The sequence below is a fragment of the Augochlora pura genome, chromosome 7 (genome assembly GCF_028453695.1).
Source record: "Augochlora pura isolate Apur16 chromosome 7, APUR_v2.2.1, whole genome shotgun sequence".
In the NCBI taxonomy this organism is placed as follows: Eukaryota; Metazoa; Arthropoda; class Insecta; order Hymenoptera; family Halictidae; genus Augochlora; species Augochlora pura.
This window is the reverse complement of record NC_135778.1, coordinates 19,433,992-19,459,476: the sequence shown is the minus strand read 5'-3', so window position 1 is coordinate 19,459,476 and position 25,485 is coordinate 19,433,992. Positions and strand designations below refer to the sequence as shown.

Genomic DNA, 25,485 nt, shown 5'->3' with positions numbered 1-25,485 from the left:
AAGCCGAAAGTGTCTACTTTAAAACGCCGTAACATATATTCCCGAGGAATGGCCGGAGATTTTTTTTTGAAATTTTTTAATCAACTATTCGACGGTGTTAGACAGTCCGTAGCTCAATTTTGGAATACAGGCAAGTTTTCATCACGTTCTCGTGGAGCAATGTTGACTTTATAGAGCTTAAACTGAAGCCGAAAGTGTCTACTTTAAGACCCCGTAACGTACATTCCCGAGGAATGGTCGGAGATTTTTCCATGAATTTTTTAATCATCTATTCTTCGGTGTTAGACAGTCCAAAGCTCATTTTTGGAACTTAGGCGAGTTTTCAATCACGTACTCGTGGAGTGATTTTGACTTTATATAGCTTAAATTGAAGCCAAAAGTGTCTACTTTAAGACCCCGTAACGTACATTCCCGAGGAATGGCCTGGGAATTTTTTATAAATTTCTTAATCAACTATTCGACGGTGTTAGACAGTCCAAAGCTCATTTTTGGATCTTAGGCGAGTTTTCAATCACGTTCTCGTAGTGCAATTTTGACTTTCTATAGCTTAAACTGAAGCTGAAAGTGTCAACTTTAAGACCCCGTAACGTACATTCCCGAGAAATGCCCGGAGATTTTTTCATGAATTTTTTAATCAACTATTCGACGGTGTTAGACAGTCCGTAGCTCATTTTTGGAATTTACGCGAGTTTTCATCTCGTTCTCGTGGAGCAATTTTGACTTCATATAGCTTAAACTGAAGCTGAAAGTGTCAACTTTAAGACCCCGCAACGTATATTCCCGAGGAATAGCCTAGGAATTTTCTATGAATTTCTTAATCATCTATTCAACGGTGTTAGACAGTCCGGAGCTCATTTTTGGAATTTAGACGAGTTTTCAATCACGTTCTCGTGGAGCAATTTTGACTTCATATAGCTTAAATTGAAGCCGAAAGTGTCTACTTTAAGACTCCGTAACATACATTCCCGAGGAATATCCGGAGATTTTTTTTTGAAATTTTTAATCAACTATTCGACGGTATTACGCAGTCCGGAGCTCATTTTTGGAATTTAGGCGAGTTTTCAATCACGTTCTCCTGGAGCAATTTTGACTTCATATAGCTCAAACTGAAGCTGAAAGTGTCTACAACTAAATACTGACCTGCTGAATCCGTAAAGTAACTTGACCTTCCTTACCCCTTAAATAGTAGCTATGTTCACATTGTTCATGCCATAAGATAATATAACATTATTAATCAAATTCTCCAGTCCTTCGTGAATGACCCTCGTTGCTTGAAAAACTATGAAGGAGTAATTAAAAGTAATTGGAGATCAATACTGAGCAATTAAGGAGTAATTTTTTAACCTATGTTTCATTAGTATTAGTTAATATGGTGAGCTAAAGCTTCAAACGGGTTCAAAACTGAGATAGGAAAGACTATAAGATGCAATGTTACAGATTTTAAGTTTGCTGTAATGAAAAACTTTCTACATTTGTAAATAAACATAAAAAATGAAATGATAAATGAAACATCACCTGTGAATTGTGAATGATTCTATTCAAATGCCAATGTTACCTTTGCTCCATTGCAATAACGGCAAATAGAAACTTTTTAAATGTGATATTTGTGATGGACTGCTGTGATGTCATTTTAAAGAATATTGTATTAAGTAGTGAAGACCAATTCCTATTTTAAGTTTATTTACTGTACATATGAATAATAGTAAAGAATCTATTGCAGCGCACAGATAGGCAGTAAAGCACGATTATGATACTATTTTTGTACTTATTCATAATAAATGAATTTTATAATTACGACAGATTGGAAAGTCAATTTGTGGGGGATAAGTGAAGCTTAAAAAATAATCTCAAATGAAAATTTGGATAGGTTGATTTTTAACTTCTTTGGTAAAAATAGTGTTCCATTAAAATGTTGAGTATTAAATGATGTTAGTAGCATATTTCGATTATGGTGCAACTAGATTAATGGACTAAAATACGCATTTTGTAGGACCATTGTCAGACACGAGAGTAACTAGATGTTGTTACGATAGAATCTACTAGATTTTATTTGCTCGGTATAACATGATCACAATATTGTAGTTCGTAGCTACAAGATATAAAAGCTAACATACCGTACATGCTATTACTGACATGCACCGATTTCTCTCAGAAAAAGTTTTTATGTTAGGGATATGCGAGTAAGTAGCTGACAGTTAGTTGACAATTGTAATTCGACGAAATGAATGGCACATAAATAATTTTATTCCGTCATCATCAACTACATTTTTCGAAGAAGGGGGGGGGGGGGGGGACAGATTTGCGAGATACGATTCCATGTGTCTTGTTCATTGATCCAGATGGATCATATGATGATACATAATTAAACCGCATTGATTACGTACCTTTGTTACCCTCACACATCCACTTTGAAAAAAGAAGATACATATACATTTTACAATATAAAATATAATAAAAAAAATTACTGTAAAATAGTTTAGTACCCGGTATACATATAAACGCTGCACACGACGATCATTTTCACTAAAATATTTACAAAATACACGTTTCAATTAGCACTGATTACCAATACTGAACCTTACGATCTGAAATAATTTAATTTCTTGCTCTAAGTATTCGTTCGACGGTAAACTTAACAAATTTTGAACTAAATCTCACTTGACTATGTATTACGTATGAAAGTCTCTCTCTTTTTTGTTTCTCGTCTCTCTCCAACCACACCCAATCGTATCAGTCGAGGCTATCAACGAGTTTAACATCTACGATTGCTCGATTTGGATTTGTGTGGCAACCGGAGGGCTTCCGCGTAAGACATCTCTAAGCGTTTCAGACGGGCTACGTCTTCCGAGGCGGAGCTCGGCTTGTAGTCCCTGTACTCGAAAGCGTTATTGTGCTGCTCGTTATTGTTTCGGGCGTAGACGTTTGCTCGCCTGCCGGGACACGGCGATTCCTTCGTTCTGTTCGCGTAACTGAAATCGTTGCACACGGTGCCGTTCTGCTCCAAAGCGTTGAACGGTCGGAATTTCTTCTTCCCGGTGATGTTCGACTTTGAAACGAACGTTGGATTCGTGGTCGGGATCACGTCGATGGTGCTCGGCGTGTTGGTGTGCAACAATCTCCTGTTCGAATGCTTCCTCGTCGACTTCTTCGAGATGTGGCCGCCGTTGTTGAGATGATCTAAATGATGTCCATGCTTTTTGCCCTCGATCTTTCCATGTTTAACGTTTTCGTGGCGAGTGGACTCGTTGTTCTGATGTTCGTTCGTCGCGTTCATGGAGATCGGTGTCTTTATCCTGTACGGCGGTTCGGACACGACCGAGGCAACAACAGACGAGACGACGCTCTGATTGTCGTCCGTGGCCTCGCTGGGCAGGTCCTCCTGCACTAACGTCGAAGACTGTTGCTGTGAAACAGTTTTATTCGTCGAATCGACCAGAAGCGGCAACTTCTCGCCCTCCTCTTTCGCTTCTGCCGCTCGTTTTAGGACACTGTAGATTTGGCTGAACGTCTGTCTGTATTCTGGCGTTTTTCGGAACCTGCTCTCGAACGGGCTGTTATCGTCGTATATACTGAACTTGCAGTCTTCTCCGTCGGCGATGGAACAGAGGAACGAGCCTGGTCTCCCTTCGGTTTGTGTCATCTTGTTGCTGGTCTCGTCCTGGAATCCGGAAGACGAGGTCTCCGCTTCGGAGAAGTCTGTGGGGGTTGCGGAGAACGGTTTCTTGCCGCAAATCTCTGATTTGGCACGCGACGCATTCACGCCTACGGATTTTCCAGATTCCTGGTGCAGCTCTCCCTCTAACGACGCGTTTTGGAAGTGGTTGAACTCGCCCGACATCTCGAGCTCCTCTTGCAGGGACATCGGCGGCACGCTGTCCTTCCGTCGCGGCGTCGGCCGTCTTTGAACCTCTAATAGAGCCTGATATTTCTCCACGAGAACTCTGTATGGATTCTTCAGATCAATAGAACCGCTGTCGTCATGGTTCAAGTCCTGCAACGAACACCATTTTGTATTTTGCATTCTTTCTTGCGGATTAATATGCTTGACAAAAAAATTTTATTTGTACAGAGTGGTTCATGTAACTTGTACAGGGTGTTTCAAAATTTTATGTTTCAACCACCATAGCGCGAATCTACAGTTCCGGATTAGCGAAGATCTGCTCAAAAAGATTACCGCAAAATTGTCCTCGATTTTGAAAATCAAAGTCAAAGTTTCAAGAACTCAGAACTCAGTTTTCTTATTTTTTCATGTAAAATCACTAACCGGCCTATTGTGCCATGATTTTTGGTTGTGCTGGTCGTGATATATAATTTTTGGTTGTGCTGGTCGTGATATATAATTTTTGGTTGTGCTGGTCGTAATATATAATTTTTATATGTCGTTTTTTATGTTATATATTTATTACTTGAGATCCATGATTCCTTTAAAACTTCTGTGCTTCTCAATGATTACTATAATTTGGAATAGAAAAGAATTGACCTATCTTGGAATTTATGGGCAAGAACAATTTTTCGGTTGATTTTCTTAGCCAATTCCTACCGATCCGAGTGTTGTAGGATCGCGCTATGATTATCGTAACATAATTTTTATACATCCTGTACACCTTTATAATTTCCAAAATATATGTTGTACGAAAAGGATTTGCATATATTAGTCTCATTGTTTGAAGAGGTACATTACGTAATGTATCTTTCTTTTGTTATATGAGGAAGCGTTTCAAAAATTTGAAGATGAACATTGTCTTTCTGAACGTTATTCTATATTTTTTACATCAAAATATGGAACTATGGAACTGTGGAAATCTGTGATAAGCTTCAATCTCTAATTTAATATTAGTCGGAGAATTTTCAAAAAATAAAGTGAAATTACTCATTAATTACTAGGTTAACTCAATGGTGTACAACATATAGAATAACGTCTAGAAAAACAAAAGTGATCTTGAAATCTCCGAAACGCTTAAACCTATTAAAAATATGTACACTACATAATGTAACTGTTGTATGTAAAACTTTCTTATGCAACGCATACTTTTTAAGTTATAGATGTGTGCAAGTTGCGTAGTTCACCATGTATAAACCTGTTGGAAGATAAGTTGGTTCACATAATTTGGTGGGTCATGTATTGAGAGACCATCTACCTTCCACCATTGACTATGATTTATCATTCATTTTATAGGAGTTCAGGCTTATGTGTGTATAGAGAATTCAGTTTGGAAGAGTTTGGTTAATAGTAGCGTTAAAATTTAGTATATATAGTACTATAATACTATAACTATATATAGTATATATAGTTACATCAACAAAATGTTAGTACTTGATTGACATAACAATTTCACGAGACTTTAGTAATAATTTTATGTTTGATATCCACTAAATTCTCACCAATTGTCCCTCAGCTTCTAAAAAAAATGAACAATTTAGGAAGAGGAGATACGATTATTGGAACTTTGCAGCTTGTTTTTATAGTTGTTGTCAATCGGTCTCCTCTTTTCAAATTGTTCATTTTATTACTTACAAGTTGGGGGACAATTGGGGAAAATTTACTGCGCCATCAAATAATACTTGAAAGCTACGGGCTTTTTCTTATCTTGTCGGTGACTGCAAACTCATTGTCAGTATCATATTTTAAATAAATATGAATTATATTTCTTTAACATAATTTTTAAGAGAGTGTCGACAATGTTTTGCTAAATTGTGACACACAGGACACTTATTTGTTTCGTTTTCTATATTATTTTGTACATTATATAGATTGTTTTCTTGTTAAAAATTAGATAGATGTATTATCAATAAGAAAACAAATTTTTTCAAAATTTTCACTTTTACTTTTCGCGAAAGTCGTTTGTATCTGTAATACTGCTGAAATAATTTTCATTTTTATAGACTTAAAAATTGGATATGAATAAATAAATACAATTAAAAGAGTTTGAGTGGTTGCTAAAAACAAGGATGATAGGATGTAAGGTAAGGAAACGCCAGATTTATAGGATATTAAATAAGAGAAATCAACAGAGTTTATTGAAAAAATATGCTTTATTTAAGATCATATAAATCTGGCACTTACACCTTACAACATAGTTTTTACAAATGTTCCGACTAGATACGCTAACAATATGCGATTATATTACAAGTCGAGCAAACAACGTAATAGATAGTTGCAGCTAAGCAAGGCTAACTCTAAAGAAATATAATTACTTTCTAGATCGTTAATTTAAAGCAGTCTTATTACATCTTTGGAAAATGATCTTTTTCTTCGCGAGTATATAAAAAATTGTTCTTACAAATTGTGAGAATTCTACCAATATATAATACTTACAGACTCGATTATAAACAACGACGCTGATCATTCGCAGCAATCACAAACTATATTCGTCAGTAGTTTTTAATAATGTAAGTGCTCAGCTATCAGATTCATTCTGTTTTACCTACACCGTGTGCTTTAGTTAGTCAATTGTATTAAAATTTGTTTGGTGCATCTATTATTAGGTTTACCATTCTGACATGTTCTCAAACTGATTTCATGGATCTAAAAAATATTGGAATGGGGTGAAGAAATCAGATCAAAAACGTCTTTGATATAAAAAGCTACAAACAGTATGAAACAACGATTGTTTTTACGAACATATTGTAGGTTTGTGTCGATGAAATACCGAAATATTTCAGGCTTAATACGTTGCTTAAGCAAAGAAAACAAACAACGAAATCGTTACATACAAATTATACCTAAACTAATACGGAACTTTTCAAGTGAGTACTTCTATTATAAACAATTCGGTTCCTCTCACCAATTAGGTTTGTTCTTTCTAGATTTCAATTAATTACAAATATAGTGAATGAAATAGCCTAAAGCAGTTTCAAGCGATCTTTTATCGTCAGGATTTTTTTGACAATGAAGATCGGTATCCGAAAAGGTTTCAATAAGAACGGTATGATGCATTCGCTCTGTATGTACCATATCGTGTGGAAAAAAACAAAAAACAACGATGGTGCTTTCCAAATACACGCGAGAGTTGTCCATAATGAGGGACGAAATTCTTTTTTTTCTCTTTTTGCCCTGGATTTCTTTATCTTTGATGCGAGTCTCTCCTAAAGCAAATAAAATTAAATTACTTTCATAGTTCCTCTTCTATAAAACCATAAGAAGCATCATATTGTATAAGGAAGGAAAGGTCTTTTTATACGATTCGTGGTGCGTGATTGGCATATAGTTTTTTCATTCAAATCCAAAAGTGCACATTTCTTGCTTTTGTTAGTGTTGCAAATACTAGATCAAGTTCTATTTGTTGTTTTCATTTTTTATCTTGCGAAAGAATAAAATTCGATCAATCTTTTGTCAATACATATTAAAGGCACTCATGCTGCGCTCATTTAATGAAATTGATTAGAATAGCTTGAAGAATAAGTAATAAAGATTTTGTTTCACTAACTTGCCACAAGCTTGAAAAATGTTGGTTAGTATAAACCTAGCTTGTTAGAAAAGTTGGCATGCCTTAATATAAAAAAATTCAAGGTAACTCCACAATTTAGTAGTATTCTATACCATTGGCTCGTCGTACTGTAAGCTTTTTTTTTAAATCAATTTTGAACATGCTGAATACATACATAGAACGAACCTAACACAATTTTGAATCTAAATCAAACTTAGAACATAAAATATTCGTTAAATTGTTGAGCAATTTTTATTTGAAATTGACTTTATTTTTTCATACATTCTGCTAAAGTAATTGTTGCTTTTTATAGCTTCAATATAATATTTACTCTGTTGAGTTGTAGTCTCAAGTGGATTGAAACGTATATTTTTCAATAAATATCCATTTACTTATCGATGACCTCTAGATTTGTTGTCAAGATCACCATTTCAAGTAACTTTACCTATGCATATACATATGTATATGTATACCTGTCATAAGTGTTTGGTTTATGAAATATAAGTTATAATCTTTTAACTATTAGATATTGCATACTTTAAAAGTTTGGATTAGATTTTGTTCAATTATTCACATTACGTAACTGTAATATTGATTTCCAGCCAGTGAAATCATAATTTGTGCCTAACATATTTGTTCTTTTTCTAATTAAATATGAATCTGTGTACGATACGATTTTCTATAATACAGTTAATCTGTATATATACTGTATATACAGTAACATGATGAAATTTTTAATTCAACAAAAGGAAAGTTTGGGTAATATGAATAAGATCATGTATTATTCTTTACAGATGCCATATTCTTATCTAATATGGAGTCAATCTAGTTTTGTGCAAAACTAACTGATACCTTCATGTTGTCAGGAATTGTTTTTCCTCTCGATTTCTATAATTTTCCTTCAGTCACAAAAACACAAACACATATTGACGATTCGGAAGCCAACTTTTGATCAATAAATCGATGTACTCGACTTCATTATAAATAAACATATGTCTAATCGGTCAGAGTAGACATGTAGATTGATAAATATTAATGCTATTGAAATTGCTAAGGTTTGCCACTTTTTCAATTGATTATTATGAATTTATTTACTCGTATAAAACGATTATACTGAAATCAAACTGAAAAGAACAATTCTCTAACAAAGGCAAGAATTTCCTTTGTAGGCCAGATCCAGAATATAAAATTGATGTAAATGATTCTACGGAGGTAATTAATTATAGAATATCTAATTACAGAGTAATTATATCAAAATTAGACGATTAGTGAAACTTGTAAATACATAGAATAAGCATTCTGTTCTATTGATTACTGGTTTGTGGTATTTATTCGTGTTAAAACAAACGCAGATTTGTTAAGTCATTTACTGTAAATATACCTCTTGTATCATATTCTTCACTATCTAGCAGTTTAGAAAGTTGTTTTGTTTTTTCAAAAATAAATGGAAGACAATTTTTTAACGTTTACAGTGTAAAGAGAAAAAAATTTATGTTAATACAAAGCTTGTTTTTATTAGCAAAACACTGAATCAAGTGCTTCTTTAATATCCTAACGAAACAATTTTCTGGACGACTTAATACAACGATAGAAAAATGTTCATATGCTTCACGTAAACGAATTCATTTTAATAAAAAGTATGTGAGATTTTGTTATTTGCAAGTTTTACATCTCTATTTCAAACATTCGACTAGTCACAGAACGTGCTCCGTGAAAAGGTCCCAAAAATAGCTCCAGAAGCAGAAGATCAATGAGAAGGATAAAAAGGTGGGAAAGAGAAAAGTAGAAGACATGTTTCATGCATGGTTGAATCGGTGTGTCAAGGTTTGTAAATACAGAGGAAAAGTTTACCTGCGTTAATGACTCGGTATCGCGTTGACTATCGCTTATTACTGATTCTGCCATACTGATGACGTCTAGTTCTTCTTGATCCAACATTATAGAAATTTCGTCGTGTGTTTTTGTTTCCATTCCCCGCAGGCATCTTCCACACAAATGCCCTCGCCTGCAAGCAATCATATTTATTTCTGAGTACTAGAGCAGTAACAGATGCACGTCACTTCAATCGAATTTCACGATGATGAAAAAAATCAATGAATATTTATTATTTTTTGCAGCGGTGAGTGCAAAATCTTATAACTGGACTGCAGATACTTTGCATTTCTAACAACAATGAGTATGTCAAGTACATTAGGGACAGAGAAAAGTATTTGCATAGTTTCTAAAAGTTTAAGTAGCTATATCATTTTAAAAAATTAATTGCAAACAGCTTACTCTGCGAGAATTAGTAGAAATGATTAAACATGTAAAAAATGCCGTCAAAAAATGATCCCTTTTTTGTGATATAGTATTGATTGAAAATTATTTTGTTGACAGTTTGAAAAAATTCAAAGAAACCTTTAATGCGTCGTACCTCACTTCTTCGAGTGCATTTATTTCTTCCTGCAGATTTTTTACGTCTTGCGCTTTACTGCGCAAAATATTTATTTGCTCTTCCAAAGCAGTGTTCTCTTGGAGCAGGGTGGCAAGCTGCTGGTTGAGATCCGCAGCTTTCTTTTGCTCCCTCGCTCTTTGATTCCGCGCTTCTTGCAACTGTCTCAGCAATTCGGTCATTTCTTCTTCTGGTGCGGTGGCATTCTGAAAAGATTTTAAGAATTTATTATAGCTTAACTGCCGTCAATTTTATTTGAAGCTGATTTCGCAAGGTTTACTGTTTGCCAAATTAATTTTATGCCGTCGATTATTTAGCGTGAAAGAGTTAGTATATTGTTCATATCTAACAGGGGTATTTTTGCATTTCACAGTTTTAGCTTAAAAATTGTTTTTGCCAATCCTTCGTTGATAATTGACTAAGTAAAATCATTTAAATTGAACATTTAAACACTTCGTGTAATACCTTCTACTATTAAAATTATAATTTTGGAGGAGATAATTAGTCTACTAATTGGGACGGATCGGGGCTTTGTAAAGATTTGTAAAGATAATATCGAGAAAAAAATCCGTCACAAAGGTAATGTGACAGATAGTAAATAAAAGATAATTTTTAGAACATAATATAACGTAAACGAAAATCAATTTGCGAACAATTTCTTCGATTGAAGTTATTATTTACATAATAGAAGAGAAACGAAGCTTTTAATTTCAATCGATAAAAATCGGTCTCCGAAAATTCCCTTCGACTGACAAGCTTCGTCTTTAATTAGCATCAGAATTTGAATAATGGTATTTTCGACGTGGAAATTACTGTCAAGATTTAATGAACGTGTTAATGGTGCATTATCCTTCACAAATTACAGAAGAGAATAGCACGAGCAGATTTAATTGAACAGGAACTCTAATTAAATTTTCCAGGTGGATAATAAATGCGATGGTTATTTATTGCATTTAATTTCATAGAAGTAATTGATTTAGATTGCGTGGAATTACGAAATATGAATATTATACCTATTACCGTTAATTCGGTTGAAATATATGGGAGAGATGAGATTACAATGAATACCTATAACTTAACAGCTCGTTTCTTACATAAAGTCTAAATTTATGTTATCGCGTAGAGTTTGTTTTTAAAATGAACTGAGGTTTATGTGTTGTTTTTTAAGAAGTAATTTGAATATTAGAACTTTGGAAATAAAATCTTTTTCAGAGGCATACGTATCTGTTATAAATCGATATTTAAATATACTATGTAAAAATATATTCGAGTGTATTTTCTAAAATAAAGCCTCTTACATATAAGACCAATTCCCTGAAGACGATGACCTCTGTCTCATTTCGAGATATGTAACTGTAACAATGGGTCTTTAATTTGTGTAAGTGATTGTAAAATGTTATGAAACGAGGTAACGAAACGTGTATTACAAGCAAGTGAATTTACACTATAAAAACTATAAAGTGTAATATTTGTTATATTAAATTATACTATAAAAATTTATACTATAAAAAATTTTAATGCAGAAATGATCTGCAATCTATAATGTAACTTACTTCCCAAATGAAAGTGAGACATTGTGCATAAGTATTATGCGAAAATAAAAGGGGGAACATAAAATATAAATTGAAAATTATTTACAAGGTATTGATTCTATTGCAATAATTCGGTATACTGATCTCAATAGGTGTTGATAATTTTTCAGAATACATGTGTACTCGTACAAAGGATTACCATCTTACGAAATAGAAAGTTGACTATCTCCAATCCCAATCTATTCGCGAATCTAGGCATTCTTCATTTTTACATTTTTTCATCAAAGAAATGTACTATCTAAGTAACTTTGTGTTAAGCCACCATCTGCATTGTTACTTTTTCTTTCTCTCTTATGAAAAAGAATGTTCAAAATATCTTCCAATTAATTGTATTACTTCACGATATTATCCGATTAGTTAAAACTATTTTCCAACTAACTGTATTAGTTCGAATTATTTTCCAATTAATTGTATTAGTTCAAATTATTTTACAATTAACTGTATTTTTTTAATTATCTATAATAGTTGAAGACATTTTCCAATTAGCTATCATAGTTCAAGGTATTTTTCAGTTAGTTATATTACTTCAAAACGTTTCCCAATTAAATATAATTATCTTTCAATTAATAGCATTAGTTCAAAATGTGTTGCAATAAATAATATGTATATAACAGAGTTCTATTCTGAAGAACCAAGGTTAATCTGAGGGAAAAATCGGCACCGTTAATCGATACATTAGGCTCATAAACATAAGAATGTTGATATGCGATCTAACAATTACGAATCTGTGCGCAATGGTTAATAATTTATTTGTCTGTGAACCGTTCTTGCCTGCCTTGTTAGGTAGTACAATAGTATCTCGTGCATTATCTACCAACGATGATGGTACTTGCAGCATGAAACAGCATTTTCTAAGGACGTAAAAATGGAAATGCTTCTAATGAGTTAATAAATGACAATAGATCTTCAAACGCGAAAAGAGATTGTTAGGAAGTCGTTAAACTGAACAGAATAGAAATTCCGCGGGAAGATCGTTGGTTTTCCTTCCCGATGAAACCGAGATTCATCGGTCGTTTAAAGTTCAGTGGCAAACGGAATAGTCGATAATCGCGACGAGTTATCTGAGATCCAGCGAAATGAATTCTATGAATATTAAATGTAACTATGTACCTCCTGGGTGCTGCCACCCGGCGTGCCCGATGCTTTCCACAGTGCAGTTTGTGTTTGCGCGGTGTTCTTCGATTGGTTCATACTCTGTTGCCGAAGTCGACTTTCATGCTGCTCGTGTAGCTCGTCGATTTTCTTCTGGAGTTCCTCGCACCGAGCTTCCAGGGTCTCGATTGTTGTACAGTGGCTGTTTAACAATTACAGAAGGCTTACGTTATTTTTGCTCCATGTCTCTTCCAATGGAACGTTAATATATTTTTCGATAGTCCAGTTGGGTATATTAACATTCTCCTCCATTACTCATAATAAAATGAAATATAATTTTTTTAAAGAACATGGAACACGTGGTTAGAAAAAGTTAATCCTCCTATTTTTTATTTAATTTTAATCTAATTTTAATGTATTTGAATGTAATTTAACTTCAATTTTGCTTTACTTTAATTTACACTTAATATCAGTTCGATTTTAATTTAATTTTTCAATACAAAAGTAGAAATAAAACTACTTTTTATTCATATTATGAAAGCGTGTCATGTAGCTCTTTTTATACAGGGTGTTCAACAAATATTTAGCAATCCAGAAATGGAAGATATCTGAGGTCATTTCAAGCAATTTCTTCCTTTACAAAAATTTTCTCCGAAAACATTGAAAAACATTGACCAATGAGAGGCGAGTATCGCTGACGCGAGGCGACTGAACCAATGAAATAAGCAAAGTTAAATTAAGAACATCAAAAAATGTAAGAGAAAATATGACGCTACGCATCGTATTATTTATTTGTAATATGAAAAGTTCGTCTGTTCTCGTATGATATTGTTTGGGAATTATCATTATTAAGGAATTGTTTTTCGTAAAATAGCGAAATTGAACAAATCGTAACGAGTTAAGTTGCCTACCTTTTGATGAGTTTTTTGTCGCTGGTGTTCTCTATGACAAGACGATGGTTGGCCCGTTCTAAATCCTGGATACTCACTTCCAACTGTTCGTAGATTTTTAGCCGCGAATCATTTACTTCCCTCAGCGCGGCGGTCTGCTTTTTCATATACTGAAAGGGGAAGACCGTACACGTTTGATTCTCTGAGTGAAAATTACTGTTATCGGTTCCAAAGCATAGTCATGTATCTATCGTCTAATTACTTCAATTTCCTGTGCCTGTTCCTCGACGGTAGACTGGTGAAGCTTGATGATGTTCTCTAGTTCCTTGTTCCGTTCCAACAGTGTCTTGCCAAGTTCTGCAGCTAACTGCAGATCTGAAAAAAAGAGAACAACCAATTAGATACATTTACATTTGAAACAACCGGTTTCTCCTATTTTTCCAGGTATTTCTAATGCTGGACATTAAATACATTTATTGAAATACTGTGATGGATAATATTTTCATTGTTATGTTATCCACTACATCAATAAACTAATTCTCGTAAATTAAGGGATTTAATTGGTATTTTCTTGGCTATTTATTAATTTAGTTGGTATTTCTTTCGGTATGTTGGCTGGAATTTATATATAATTAATTATCTTATATATTTAGGGTAAAAATATATTGATAGGAATATTAATCTATTACAAAAATGGTTGACACTTTCTTGCTGTTTGTGAAATTAGAACTGCTTTCCAATTATAGCAGCATTTTCAATTCATAAATATGTATATTGAATATTTCTACACATTGATTGCCAACTTAGCGACCAGAAAAATTCGATCAAATCAAAGTAATTTATTGAATTAAACAAAAACTGACGAGATTTGTTTACTCGATTTATCAAATTAATTTTTAATCTTGGACAATTAACTTCAAATATCAGTGTCGTGCAATCAGTGCGTTAAATTGAAGCCGAAACGGTCTCACAAACTCCGCACTGCTATTCGAGTGCTTGAAGGACGTACAAAATTGTGCAATGTCATAATGTATTCGTGGCATTGCGTGAACTAAAGCCAACGTGAACAGTTGTACGATAATATTTATGGTTTCCTTAATGTTATACGCGAAATCTGAAATTTGTCAAATTTGACACGGTCATTTTAGTGCTAACTGATTTAGCGGAAATTTGAATTATAAAAATAAAAAAGTGTAATTTAAAAAATGTAATGTAAAAAGTAATTTACAAAATGTCATTTTTTTAAATTAATTTCTATGCTAATTAATTATAATTTCTTGGTTTTATTAGAATTTGCAAGGATATTGAAAAAGTAATCGACGTTATATAACTTTACTTTGCAATTTTAATTAAATAAAATAATTTAATTTTATGAAATTTTTGAGGCTCTTAACTTAGGTTATTAAAGTACTTGAATTATAGATGTATCTGATCTTTGATATAATTGATTTTCAATATACCTGAATTTTGTTATACTTGATTTATGATACACCTGATTTTCGTTATATCAGATTTATGATATACTTCATTTTTAGTATACTTCAACTTTTGTATACCTGATTTCTGATATATCTAATCTCCCGATATATGTAATCTCTAATATATCCAACGTGTATACATTGTGGTATATTTACAACTTGATATATCTAGATATTATTTCTTCAATTGCATATAATCGTTACTAAAGTTTCATAACAAATAATATAAACATCAGCCTTCCTTCGTAAAAATGTTTCGTAAGCATTTTTTCAATTTAAGTATTTAACAACATTTCAGTATTTTCAACGTGCTTGGCGAAGAAATGTGAAATTCTCGCATTAACATTCGGCGTCTTTGTTTAACGTTTACTGTTGTTTATTGATAAATTAAGTTGTTTATCAGAACATATATCAAAAGTAGGAGAAACAAATTTCTTTATAACGAATCTCGCTAAAATAAAAGGAAGAAAGTTTGTTCATTACCTTTTATTTTTTATTACTATAAATTTACTATTATATAATTATTACTATAATATAAAATACATAAAAAAGCGAATAATTGAGGATAAAGTGAAGTAGTTTTAATTTATATCTGAATTCCTGCTATCTTACACCAAAAATTTTTAGCTCTATCTTCAACTTCACAAATATTTAACTTTCTCCAAATAACTTTTGCATACTATACTGTCGTATATTCTTCACTATGGATATCAATCTTTTCCCCCTTGTTTATGATTCTCCTTAACATTATACCCAATTTTAAATTATAACCTATAACAACCTATATAATTATAAACTATAAACCCTCAATTTTAAATTATAAAGAGAAATTAAATTATGAATTAATTTTAATAAAAATTAAATCACATAGTCCAGTTTTAATCCTTTGCACTCGAGTGACGAGTTTGAGGCGCCACTAAAAATTATCGTCGTCTTTTTTCAAAATAATAGTAACGATATTGGATTTGTATATATTTTAAAAAACTGTTAAAACTACAGGTTATTGCTAACAGGCTTAATATGTATAAATTGCATTGAATCGTATAAAATGGAAGTACTGCAGAAAATATCAGAAAATCTTTTGGATTCGAATTGAAATAGAATTGTAAAGAATGAAAAAAGTCACACCGTTTTAAACGGTGTCCGAATATTCGTTTACTGAAATTTGTTACACGATCCAGAACGATGAAAAATATGCCGAAACAGTTTTTAATTAGCATCATGCGTATTCTATCATCATAATATCGTAAACAGTAAACATAAGTTAACCCTTTCCACTCGCAGCCATTTTAGCTGTAAATTCGAAATAATTTTTCTGGTTCGTGATGTTTCCATTTCATTTAACAAAATAAATTTGTATGCATACAAAATTTATTCTTGTGACTCCTACCAACAGTTTTACTACTTGACAATTTTTTTAATCTAAACCTTATTGTTGCAAAAATTATTTTGGAATGAAATAGAATAATTTTAGTGGTGCCTTAGAGTCATCACTCAAGTGCAAAGGGTTAAAAGCATAAATAGCGTAAGTAAACTAAAGGATTCTCATGCTACTTGGATAAATATTCGAGCAGTGTTATCTCTTCGGCATAAACGGCGTGTAAATTCAATTGTAACGAGTTAGAAACATCATTCGAGGTTTCTTTAAAAGTATCGTTTAAGCAGTCCGTGATTAATTTCGTGGTTTCTCTCGCGGTAAAATTGTAATGAGCGGCGGACGTTCGGAGATCGACTGGAATGATTCGCGCGCGGTTTAATTACGATCCGAAAATACCATGTTTCGGTTTTGCTATCGTTAACGCTGTTTCTCGTTGGCAGCGCGCGTAGCCATCGCGTGCCAAATATCAGATCGCGGTATCGAATGATCTGAAACGACCGCGAATCGGAAATGTAATACCGGATGATCCGGGTACGCGAGTTTTGCTGCGATTAATATGTACAGATTTCCTGTCACACTATTCGACGCATACAGCAGCGGTTGTGAGACGATGAATTTTAATTTCGTTTAGACGCGTATTGTATAACTGTTACGTACTTGTGTAGTTCGCTCCGCATCGACATCCCAAGTCTATGTTTCACTTTCTTGAATCTCGAGCTGGGCGTATGCGAAATTTAACCGTTTTCATGTTTCCGGTTTCCTGCCTACACTTCGAACGACATTCAATAGTTTACGACGGAGTTGGGCTCTTTAATCGGATATTTGATTGAAATAACAATTATTCGAATTTATTATAGCTTAACTGCCGTCAATTTTATTTGAAGCTAATTTCGCAAGGTTCTCTGCTTGCCAAATTAATTTTATGCCGTCGATTATTTCGTGTGAAAGAGTTAGTATATTATTCATATCTAACAGGAGTATTTTTTCATTTTACAGTTTTAGCTTAAAAATTGCTTTTGCCAATCCTTCGTTGATAATTGACTAAGTAAAATCATTTAAATTAAACGTGTAAACACTTCCTGTTTACTCGAATTAATATTGTGGAAATTATTTGAATAATTGTCGCTGCATATTAAGTTAATAAAATGTTAATTTGAATTTAAAAAAACGACTTCGATAAAGAATTTGATATATTGTATTATGCAATGTTAATTTGAATTAAAAAAAATATTTTTCTTCCCGAAAAAATAAATCGATATTTAACACTCTAATATGAAATATCGTTATCAATATGAAATATTTCATTGCAAGTTGCAGATTTATGGGCATTGATTGTACATTCAATTTGAAAAGAAATTAAATAATAGAAAGTTAATTAGCTTGGCAAGCATTTATTATTTTGCTATAAACAAGCTGTTAGCATTTATATCGAATAATTCTTTAAATTGTTTACATTATTACTTTCCTTAACAGATATATTGTCAACAATTCACGGAGCCATTATCTACACTAATAGTTTCAGTAAAAATTGCAGTTTCTACGACTGTCCTAATTTACTAAATTAATAAAATTAGTAAACTAAATCGTGACAATATCTACAAAGTGAAAAAATCGATTTTCCTGGTGCTCCATGGTTTTAGATTGCGTGTGGATTAATTGGAACCTCGGAACAGTTGAAACGGTACGTTTTTACTTTCTAATAAAGATTACTAAACTATTAATTAATTACCAGACGAAAGGATTATATTATGCGCACGAGTATGCGCATTCCGAACTGTTTCGTATCGTAGCGTTGTTATTAGCAATATCAGCGGAACCATCAAAACATTTGCTTTAGCACCTATATTTTTTATTAGATTCCATTGGAAATCGTCCCGATTATTTGCATCATTGCACATAAAAATGATTAATATCAACGATGTTCTCATTTTACAATCTCATCTCCATTTTATAAGCTCATGCTTAATAGTAAGCTCATAAAATATCGAAGTATTAAGCAATTGGATAATTGTACATAAACCTCTATTGCAATACGAAGATGATGCAGAATATAACTATATGTATATTGTATATTTTATTAAGTATTATCGACGATGTTATTGTAATTTACGTTATTCAATTCAAAATATATTTAAAAATAAATGATTTTAGTCGCTATTTTATTAACTATTTATTATTTCATTGTGCTAGATAAATCGTCACGTGTCAACGATTACTTGTTAGCGACATATAATTTACCTAAAAAATGCATTGTTTAAATCTTTGTTATTTTTCGCAGATGACATGTAACATGATTGGGAGTATTTGGTAATATTATTAGGTAGTATTTGAAAATATAGAGTGGTTCGCGCAACTTGTGCACCTCTTATAACTTCCAAAATATGTATTAAGCAACAAATTTTTCAACGCGTGATTTTAAAGAGATAGTGGTATGTGGTGCACTTATTTTTTTTTAAAGTGGAGCTGTTCCAGAGATTCAAAGGTCAATTTTCTTTTCTTAAATGGAAAACTATATTGCTTCTAACAAAATATGGAAAAATATAGAATTCTGAGTAAAAATGTATTGATTAAACGTAATAGCTAACGAATAATTTATTTATTTTTTTAAAAATGCTCTTCAATATTCGCTGAGATGCAGAAATCTGTGATAAAATTGAATCTCTAACTTGATAAAAAAAGCGAAATTACTGGTCAGTTATTACGTGTAAGGGCTAATGAAGGTTAATATTGTTTTACTTAGCTCCCATATTTTCGCATAAAAAATTGTATTATGTATTTTGCAATGAAATTATTTTTTAGCCAGGTCTGTTGGATAATTGCAAATTGGTATCAACTATTCGATGAAGATATCGAAGAAAGGGCAACCTAAGTACTTAACGATGACGTAGTTAGGGTGAACGCTTCAGACGATTCGCGAGACACGCGAACCGAAGAAACTGTTCCTCGAATGTTCAAAACAGGTGAACTTGTCGAGCGGTTCGATTCACGGCATTCCGTGGTCGTCTTGAAACTGACGACCTCCAATCCAACGAGAGGAGCCCACAGGCAACGAACGTGCAGCCGTGTTCCAGCTAGGGCCAAGGACCTTCGTGCCGAGCAAACGACCCAACTACCGTTCTCTCTTTACCATCCCCTGCTGTCATTATTGTCGCCCGGCTCACAATGCGCACTGACGGCTCCGTGACATGCGCCATGCTTTATCGAATTCTTCACCGTCAACCTTTTAACGTTCGATCATTCGCAACACGCATTCAATTCCCGCTTCGTTGTAACGAAGATGTTACTTCGGCCGACCACGTTTTTCACACGACAGAATGTTTATGCAAATATCTTCGCTTCCGTAGGCGACTTTGTAAAATCCGGTTTATTCGAGAAAACGTATCGACGTTCATGGAATTTCGTGCTTTAGCTAGCCTTGTGTACTAACTTGGGCGTCATTTAAACGATTATTTGTTATTTGGAAGTTTTAATGGAAGACGGAAATATTTACTTGTTATTAAATTATTTGAGATAGTAAAAGTTATTTGGTATTTATAAATATATATTTAATATTTAAATTTGCAAAAGTTTCAGAACAAAAATAGATTTCAATTCTTTTACTCCATTTTGTAATGAAAAGAAGTTTTTTGACACAAGTTTAAGTTTACTGTCATACAATTGTTCGTATCAAATTACAGCAATTCAAGGATTGACTAATATTTTTTGATTAGTCAGTGATTAGTTGAATTTTTTAGAGTAGCGTAAAACTACGTATTATATATAATTATAATATAATATAATATTATTATACATGATGTATACATAATACGTGCTTGTACATAAATAATTATATGCATAGAATTAATAATTTACGTATCGATACATAGAGCCGAGTGTGACCGTTCATCACAGTTTATATTTCATTACTGTCCCCTTTTAGTCTATCATATTATATTATTTTTTATCATTATATCATCAGATTATCGTACAAAACATTTAAAATCACTTTACGAGCCAATTAAATATGCTTCTATGTTTATTTTAATTGGGACACACGAGAAAATGACCAGCTTAGGTAAAGCTATCCGATACGCGTTTTATGACACTGTCGTCCGGTAGTCAAGCGAGCCCATTAATTAATTTGATATATTAAAATCGAAAATCGAACAATAAAAGTGCGTTAGTTGCATATTTTTAAGCATCCGCAGGATGTGTCATAGAAGAGATAAGAGATGAGAAACACACTGTGTAAAATCAAATAATTATCCGAAGTGTCTGCTTGGAATGTATTTGATACTAAAGGGAGGAGCACGGTTAATTTATAACGAGACATTCTGTTGCCTATTAACACGGCATTCTCGAGATATCAGTCGTTCTACCGGTACACGAGGTAGGTGTACTTGAAATATGATCTTTCATCTTTCACTTTTGCCGTGCGATAATACGGGGTAATAAGGAAGAAACGTTCCTTTATCGATCACTCTCTGCGCCACGTTAGACAGAAAAAAATATGTCGTGCAATCGATGCGTCTCACGTTAGCAAAGAGTACAACCTGACGAATTTTCAATCTATCCGGAATATGATTTCTTTAACCACTTTCAGAAGGACGGAAATTATCATACCTAATCTATACAATCCGTTACTTTACTATTTATTTTCAAAGGAACGCGCACAATTCTATGCGAGAAGATTTCATAAAATATTTCTGATTTTTTGTAAGATAGTTATATAAATGAGAACACTATTTCATTTCTAATAGAAGAGATTAATAAAGTAATGCTAATATTGACTAAATAAAATAGATAAATAAGAGGATAATGCAAATAAATAAAAATGGGAAAATATCCTTTTTCAGTTACAATGAAATTGAGAAGAAAGTTCTTGACATAATTGAAATTATTGTGGACAAAATTTACAGTCGCTAAAAACCAAGCAGTTGAAACGACTCGATAACATTTATATATATAATATATTTATATTATATTTATTTATATAAAAAGTAACATTGCGAAATTTTAAAGAAAATTTTGAAGACTGCTGTGTTTAAAAAATTGAACTGTTCTGTCTTATGATTACTAATTATTGATGACATGAATTATTAATTATTGATCACGATAATTTTTCGTTACCAATAATAACCATAAATGACGTAAATTCTTTTTGGTTAATGAATAATCATTATCGACGGTCAAACTTTTATTTTAGTAACGTTCGTTTTTTGAAACTTCAATTAAGCAGATATTTACAATATAAATTTTTATTGTCATTCGATAATTCTCTGCATAAGAGGATAATATAATTTTTTACAAAGGAAAAACTTCATATTTGTGTCGAATGTTTTTATCAGATCTTGATTTTTCATAGAAATGCACACGCTAGTAAATAAGTGACGACAGTCAGCGTTACGAAAACAAAGTTTTAATTAATCGAAACTCAAAATCAAATTCTGATCGTTGAAGATGGTCATTTGTAACCAATGCAAAATTCTGTTCATCAGTATTGGTTACTCACAACAAAAGACTGTTTTTATCAATTATGATAATTATCTGCAACGAATTAACATTCTCGTCATTGACAATTGCTGTGGAGATGTGCTAATCAGCGTATCTATGAAAGAAAATGTAATGCGTCTTCATTAACATAATGAAGATCCCGTTATAGGATCATCATTTTTTAAAAGAGTTTTCGTATAGTTGAAGACAACAGGAGAATTGTCACTGAGCCCTTCAACTGTTGTGTTCCAAAGCGGACTGCGGTATAGTGGAAACACTGTTCGTAGCGAGACTCTTCTTCGATGTTTTAGAATTAGAAATCGCGTTTAAAATATGCACGCAACGGTAGTTGAAAACGCAAAATGAACAATTAGCACAAACGCTGGGATGAAATTTAAATACCGGACTCGTCGCTTCGTCGCGAACGATGCAATGCACGGCAGAATCTCTTCCTAAAAAGCTGGCCAAAATGACGTTCATTTAAAATTTGCAATGCATGTCAAATACCCAAAGTCGATGAACTCTTGTGTTTTATAATGCCTTAAGGTTTGAACGCTTTATTTTTGTCATGAAAATATATGTTCTATAAATAAACCTTACACATATGTGACACAAGCTATTGTTAACATAAGTGAACAATAACACTTCGATTGTTATATTACCAATACGCGAATGACGGAATTATTTGCTCCGATTTGAAAATGAATTTTCACGTTAATTTATTGCATTCTCTTAATTTTATTAGGTTCCGCAAAACATAAGAAACGTTAAAACTGTAGCCGACGTTAAACGACATTTCTAGTCTGAATTTGGTTGAATAAAATATTTTCACACTCGGTGTGAGGTTACCACAAGTGATTTTGTTACCAATGTATTTAAATCATCATCAAATTATTCAATTTTTTACAATAAAATAAAATAAATATGCTTTCGAAAGATCGATGAATAAATCTGAGAATAGTCCTAAACATTATACATAGTTACGTAAATGGTCCGTCGTCCAAGAGTTAATTGCGCGAAGATTTCATGTGACAGTTAAAGCGTTAAATATCAAGTAATATGAATATAATACTTGCGTTAGTAGTGCCTCATTTTCCATTTTTGATAATACGTTCAAGTTCGGCAACCGGTATATTCGGAAAATATACCGATTTTCTTAAAATCGTATGAAGTTACGAATTGCGGCCGACTTTATAGAAAATGTACCACTGTGCGACGATGATCGAAGACGTAAGAAGAAGAACAAACAAACGAATAAACAACAAGAAACACTATGAATGATGGAAGCTTAGTTTCACGTCAAAACGACTTAATTACCGGTGCTCTAATCAAATCTTTCGTTCTCTATACATCATACTCCATAATCATGTCTCGAGGTATAAATTGTTGATGTCAGGAGACAGCGCACCAATTTGGAGCGCTCTGTGACCAGGAACCGCCTGGATTTTCACTTCAGTTATAAAATACGTTACAGTCGTAGCACTCGTCGGATCGATTACCATTACGTAGAAATTTGCAGCGAATATCGCACTCTGCTATCGAATTCGCGCGTGAAGAAAGCAACGGCAAGCCGTCGCCGACAGCGTCGGGGACAGGTCGTCGCGCAGTTTACACGTGTTACCACGCTGTCAATATCACGATATCACCATCTCAAACAAAAATTCAGAGAACTCCACAAACACCGCGGTGCCTCGCGATGCAGGTAGTTTTTGATATACCTTCCGGACCTTGAAGACAAGAGAGCTCGATGGAATAATCCCAAGATTCCAGGGAGTTCATCTGCGTCTGCGGGTCCCAGACGACGTCCACGCTCGGTCCGTTCATCTCGCTGGATCCAGAGCCGGCAGCAGGTTGTTCGGTCACGCCTCCAATTTGATTCACTTTGAACTTCTGTCACTGAGAACGGGAACGCGCGCGCGCGCGCGATGGAATCGAAGGAATGACGACGGTTCGCGGATAAATTGTTTCACCGGCTGAAAGTCGCGCGCGCGAGAGTTACAGCAGCAGATGGGATGGTAGATTTTCGGCTCCTGCGGGAGCGTCCATCCAGATGATACGATTCGAGGAGGACTGTTCCACGCGGAGGACTCGGGTTATCGACCACAACCGGTTCCACCAAAGGTAGCCGGTCTTCTGTGAATCGCTAGGTAGCTGCGGAACGTGTGCAGCCCAAACGCCGAATGCCCATCCAGTGCCAACGTAATCCCCTCTCGCCGAGTTCCTTTCCCCTACTACCTGCATTCTTGCCGGACCTCTTTCTTTTTCCATCGCGGAATGCCTCTCCTCTTTCACCTGGTCTACCTGGTGTAATTCCCTTCCTGCCGGTGCTGTGTGCACCGGTGAGCATCTTTCCTCGGGTACTCTCACTCCGCGGGCACCCCCTTCTTCTTCTTCTTCTTTTTCTTTGTCTTTGCCGCCTTCCTTCTCTTCTTCTTCGTCTTCTTCTTCTTCTTCTTCTTCTTCTTCCTCCTGTTCCTCATCTTCTTCCCCCTCTTCAGCCGCTACCTTTCCCTTCTTCCCATTTCGTAAACGCGCGAGTTTCTGCAGGTACACCTCGCGAGATGCACGTGCAAAAGCTGTCCCACTTCTGCTACTTTTATTTCGAACGCGTGTGTCCTCCGGCATGGGAACCGACCACGATCGAACGCGATTTACTTTAATCGACCCCCCGCGTTATCGTGCGATCTACAGATAAGGTAAAAGTGTCTGTTATGGAGCGCTTTTCAAGGGTATAAGATTACCATCGATTCTATTACGACTTAGAAGCGTTGTCGCTGAATATTTATATGAGTGGAACCTCGATTATCTGGTCCAACGATATCAGAATTACCATATTGTATTATATTAATGAGAAGAAATCTGTAGCTGTTTTAATATTGGGATCTTAACTCTCCATGTGCCCATGTAGCTTTCAGCTATTTCATCAAATAATTTTAGATTTTTCACAAGATGGTGCATATCTATTGATTATATAAAGGCTCTGAGACAACCAATAACAATATTCATGACGATTTGCAGCACCATCAACCTGAAATGTCAAAGTTGCCTGTAGATAGATATTTAAGAAATAAATTCGGCCCATAGAGGGTTAACCTGGATAATCGAGGTTCTACTGCACTAATTTTCTATAGATCGATTTTTAATTAATTTTGCTGATTTTTGGCTACTTTCGTGATTTTTGGGTATTTTCGTCATTTGGATTAACTTTGTCGATTTTAAAAATGTCGAAACATTTATGTAATATAAAGAATAACACAGATGAACTAGCAAAGTACGAGCATATATTATGGAACATCATTTTCGTATCGCGTCTCTGTGTACCATATTAAACGTTCCTAAATTGGTATGGGTATATAAAATGCTTCGTTCAAATTGGGTACATTGAATATGAAACACTGGACGTGGTATGGAAATGGGACACAGAAAAAATTGAACTACGCAGTGGATCAGTATGCTCTTGTTCAGAAACACCTGTATTTGAATAAACATTTTTTCCCAGCTGATTGTTACCTAACAGTGTTCGCATGTATGAATTTATACAGAACAAGGTTCAAAAATATAGGTAGAGTTTTATTTTAGCATATTTTGCTATTTTCGTAAATATTCGTTGATTTAGGAAAATCAATTTAAAAAATTTCAAAATCGTGAATTTTCTTAACGCAGTCATAGTTGTTTTTATATTCTTATAGATCGTGAAAAGACGAATTCAGAATGGTACAAAAATC

The 25,485-nt window shown here is 33.8% G+C and overlaps 1 protein-coding gene across 3 annotated transcripts in view; it reads right to left on the bottom strand.

The window, feature by feature from the left end:
- Positions 1 to 1,914: 1,914 nt before the first annotated feature.
- Centrocortin (cerebellar degeneration-related protein 2-like) overlaps positions 1,915 to 25,485 on the bottom strand; it is a 173,797-nt gene continuing 150,226 nt past the window's right edge. Inside the window, exons 1-7 of one of the 3 annotated variants that reach the window (XM_078185683.1) lie at positions 23,479 to 23,726; positions 13,695 to 13,807; positions 13,454 to 13,602; positions 12,561 to 12,744; positions 9,841 to 10,064; positions 9,279 to 9,432; positions 1,915 to 3,991 (exon numbers count right to left, since the gene is read on the bottom strand). In XM_078185683.1, coding sequence (XP_078041809.1) covers positions 2,753 to 3,991; positions 9,279 to 9,432; positions 9,841 to 10,064; positions 12,561 to 12,744; positions 13,454 to 13,602; positions 13,695 to 13,807; positions 23,479 to 23,584 — 2,169 coding nt within the window. In that variant the 5' untranslated portion in view covers positions 23,585 to 23,726 and the 3' untranslated portion in view covers positions 1,915 to 2,752. Of the gene's footprint in view, positions 3,992 to 9,278; positions 9,433 to 9,840; positions 10,065 to 12,560; positions 12,745 to 13,453; positions 13,603 to 13,694; positions 13,808 to 23,478; positions 23,727 to 25,485 lie in introns of those variants that run through there. The other 2 variants (XM_078185685.1, XM_078185684.1) reach the window with 2 other exon arrangements.